This window comes from Gekko japonicus, unplaced genomic scaffold (assembly GCF_001447785.1).
Source record: "Gekko japonicus isolate JY-2015 unplaced genomic scaffold, Gekko_japonicus_V1.1 scaffold314, whole genome shotgun sequence".
NCBI classification, from domain to species: domain Eukaryota; kingdom Metazoa; phylum Chordata; class Lepidosauria; order Squamata; family Gekkonidae; genus Gekko; species Gekko japonicus.
The window spans coordinates 1,283,510-1,287,528 of NW_015170284.1; the positions used below are offsets into that span (position 1 = coordinate 1,283,510).

Sequence of the window (4,019 nt, forward strand, 5' to 3'; positions counted from 1 at the left end):
TTTAATCCTTAGACCACCACTGTGAGGCTTATTAAGTGGGTTGTGTTGAAAGAAGGTGACTGGTTCAGTGTCGCCCCACAAGTCTCATTTCATTGTGTCGGGATCTGAACGCTGATCTCCCCGATCCTAGACAAGCATTCAAACCACTGGCTCACAATGAAGAGTGATGAGTATTCTGACAGAAAGGAAAAGAGGCACAAGTCCAAGTGGAGAGCTTTATTCAGGGTAGCATTGTATGCTGTTGACTGGGCAGAAATGAAACCGTGCCTTTCCCTTGCCTTACTATAATTGGACATGCTTTCTTTTGCAGACTCTGTTCCGTAATCCTCCGTCATCTTATTCCCAAGCAGTTTGGAGAGAGAGGATGCAGGGAGGCTCTGTGTTGGCACTGACATGGCTCATGGTCCTCGCTGTTGCTGGTGCCCCTGGGCAGTATGAGAAGCCAGCCTTTACCCCCATCTTCACTGGTAGGCCTTTCATTGTGGCCTGGAATGCGCCAACCCAGGATTGCAAGCCCCGCTTGAAGGTTGAGCTGGATTTCAGTGTTTTTGATGTGATGGCCTCGCCCAACGAAGGCTTTGTGGACCAGAATCTGACCATTTTCTATAAAGAGCGTTTGGGCCTCTATCCCTACTATGATGGGCAGAAAGTGGCAGTGAACGGGGGTGTTCCACAAAACAGTAGTCTGCTGCTGCACCTGGAACGGCTGCCGGACAGCATCCATAAGTATATACGCTCTGAGAAAAAGGAGGGACTGGCTGTCATTGACTGGGAAGAGTGGAGACCCATCTGGATCCGGAATTGGCAGACGAAAGACATTTACCGCAATGCCTCCCGGCATCTTGTGTTGGCTCGACGGCTTGAATTGCCAGAGGACCAAGTGAACAAAGTGGCCCAGTATGAGTTTGAGTCATCAGCTCGTGAATTCATGGAGAAGACCCTGCGATACGCCAAGAACATCCGGCCCCGCCAACTGTGGGGCTTCTACCTTTTCCCGGACTGCTACAACCATGACTACAGCAAGAACCAGGACAGTTACACTGGTCGTTGTCCTGATGTAGAGGAGACACGCAATGACTATCTAGCTTGGCTTTGGAGAGAGAGCACTGCCCTTTACCCTTCCATATATTTGGACCAGGTACTAGCCTCCTCCGCAAATGGGCGGAAGTTTGTGAGATCTCGGGTAAAAGAGGCCTTGCGTATCTCCCAACGCCATCATGAACACTATACCTTACCCGTCTTTGTCTACACTAGGCCCACTTATATCCGCAAACTGGATGTGTTAAGTGAGGTAAGAAAACTTTTCATGTTGGAACTGGGAAAGATAACCAGAGAGATGAGGGCAGTTGGGCCTGGATCTCTGTTCCATTGTAGCACAAACCCACACAACTTGTGACTTGCCAACTCAGACTTAACTCAGTAGCCATTGTGTGGCAGATGACCAAGAGGTAATTTTGTTGCTAGTCTTAAGGCTGTCAAAATAGGATGCGGCAGGGTTGGTAAGTCCATGGCTGGCTAGTGGGCTGCTCTCAGCTTGGTCTTGCAGGCCTGCTCTAGCAATTACTGAGAAGCCTTCTCTGAGCTTCTGATTGATAGCAAAGCCCTGGGCAAACTGGCTTCCCAACTCTTGCTTTGCAAAGCAGTGCTGAACCACAGTGAAACTGGTCCTGGGACTGCTCCCACCAGGGATATGTCAAGTGAGGTGTAGGATGGGACTTCTGAGTCAATGGGTTTAAGACTGAAGAGCAAGTCTTTCTGATATCGGTGCAATCTAACCGTGTGTGGAAGGGTGAAGGCGTCCGCTGCTCCTGTGTGTCTCTAGTCAGCTGTCTGGCTATGGCAGTCCTCTCCAGGAAAATGCTGCTATTAATGGCTTTTTAATTCTCCTACAGAGAATCATTAGCTTGGCATTTTGCCAAGGTCTTTCCTAAAGGGTAGCAAGCCCCTGGGTTGCATACATGTTGAATCAATTAGGACAGCTGAGTGCAGAAACCTGGAAAAGTTGGATTCTAGCCTCCAAATTGTGCTTGTGGGCAGTCTCAGTTCTCATTCACTGAGACACGCAGAAGAAGCAAGAGGATATTTCCTACTGTCCCAGTTTCTAGTGCTGAGATTATACAAGTTTACTTGCTTCGTGGAAGTCATTAATGACTGTGGCAGGACTATCCTGTGCCAGGTGTTGTTCTATCTGCCAAGGTGCTTTCCCTAGTACCGCAAGGCAACTTCTAGCTAACTCTCCAAGGAGGAGCAGACTCCCACAGATTACCCTTAGGTCTTAATGTGGCAGGATGTAGTTTCTGCATCGAGATGATGGAGTATGTTTAAAGTAAAGCTCGAAAGCCAGTCAAATCCGACTCTAGGGTTGCGGTGCTCATCTCCATTTCAAAGCCGAAGAGCCAGCGCTGTCCGAAGAGGTTTCCGTGGTCATGTGGCCAGCATGACTAAACACCAAGGCGCATGGAACGCTGTTACCTTCCCACTGAAGTGGTACCTATTTATCTACTTGCAATTTCTTGCTTTCGAACTGCTAGGTTGGCAGGAGCTGGAACTAGGGATGGGAGCTCACTCCATCATGCGGCAACCCAGGTCTCGAACTGCTGAACTACCGACCTTCCACAGCCTGCAGTTCAGCGTCTTAAGAATTAATATAGTATTTTCTCCTGTCTTGCATTTCTGCAAACTAGAGAAGGATTTGTTGCTTTGTTATAGCCCAAATTATTTGGAAAAGTTGAGCTCTCACTAGAAATGAGTGTACTGGGACTGATGTTCTTAATAGAGGAGGCTGAAAGAATGGTGTGAACTTCCTCCTCGTAGATAGGTTATTGAAATCCTGCAGGAAAAGCACCCTGAGATCACTGTGGATGATTACAATGCCCTTGTAATGAAAGAGAGGTAGGCATGACACCGGCAGAAGACTTGGGGGCAAGCAGGACTTCCTCCTAATCCATTTCTCCCTTAGTTTCATGCTTGACCTCTGACCACACACAAGAGATGCTCTACTGCTGAGCATTTAAAAAACACACCAGTGGCTGGGGTGAGCACTGAGGCCTCAAAAATGCTGCCCTTGCTCTCATGTGGCTGGCTTTTCCCATGGACAGAGTGGAGGCTAGCAATTTTTGTTTATCCCCTAATGCATGAAACTCCTTCAGTTTAACCAAAACTCATGAAGGCAAGCAGTGCAAATAAAAGGCTAAAATGATGGCTTTAGGCATATTTATGAAAGTGGTAGAAAACTTTTAAAAAAACATTATAAAAGCCAAGCTGAGTGACTTGCTTCTTATTGCTCCTATAGCAGTCTCTGACTACAAAATAACCACTGTGTGATTAAAGCAGTGAAAGAACAGGCTTTACATATTTTCTCTTTTGCCTTGGGGCTTGGACTTGCATTCTAGGTAGCGTGCCTGTTGCATTCCCTGTTCATAATATACATCGTTTTCTGTCCCTCATTCAGACCACATATTGTGCTGTTAGTCAAGAGCTGTGTATGTGCAGATAGGAATCTTTCTCTTTTGATATGCTTAGAAGTGATGCCAGGGTATCGGCTGCCTGGCTGACACCTCATAATATTGTTATGTGGGCTGGCTGGGAAGTTTTGCTCCAGGTTTTGAGGAGTGGCTCCTTCCCAGTTCCCACAGGCAGCTCTGACAGGTTCTCAGCCTTGCTCAGGTACAGCCTGAAGTGTGGAAAGCAGCAAGGGAAATGGCGGCAGCATGTGGCCCGCAGGCTAACAACGGAATAAATGGGACTATTCCTGGTTGCTCTGCTTTGTTCATGCTAAATTTTAAAATTACTATAGGTTAGCATGGGAAATGGAGCTAAGAAATGAAACCTCCAGAATCCAGCAGAGTGCTTCCTTCCTTGAAAAAAAAGCCCCCCCAAAAGCATTTTTTTTGCCCTAAAATTGATTGATACAAATCACATTAGTAAAGGAAGTTGGGAATCTATGATTGCAAGGATGCAGCGTCAGTGTTGCGTGTGCCTACTATCTGCCTGCCTTGTTTGTGTGTGTGGGGCCTGCT

At 47.2% G+C, this 4,019-nt stretch overlaps 1 protein-coding gene across 1 annotated transcript in view; it reads left to right on the forward strand.

Moving 5' to 3' along the window:
- Nucleotides 1-313: 313 nt before the first annotated feature.
- The window catches only part of HYAL2 (hyaluronoglucosaminidase 2), a 9,411-nt gene continuing 5,705 nt past the window's right edge, over nt 314-4,019 (forward strand). Inside the window, exon 1 of the mRNA XM_015417854.1 lies at nt 314-1,291. Within this exon, the coding sequence (XP_015273340.1) occupies nt 365-1,291 (927 nt within the window). The 5' untranslated portion in view covers nt 314-364. The remainder of the gene's footprint in view (nt 1,292-4,019) is intronic.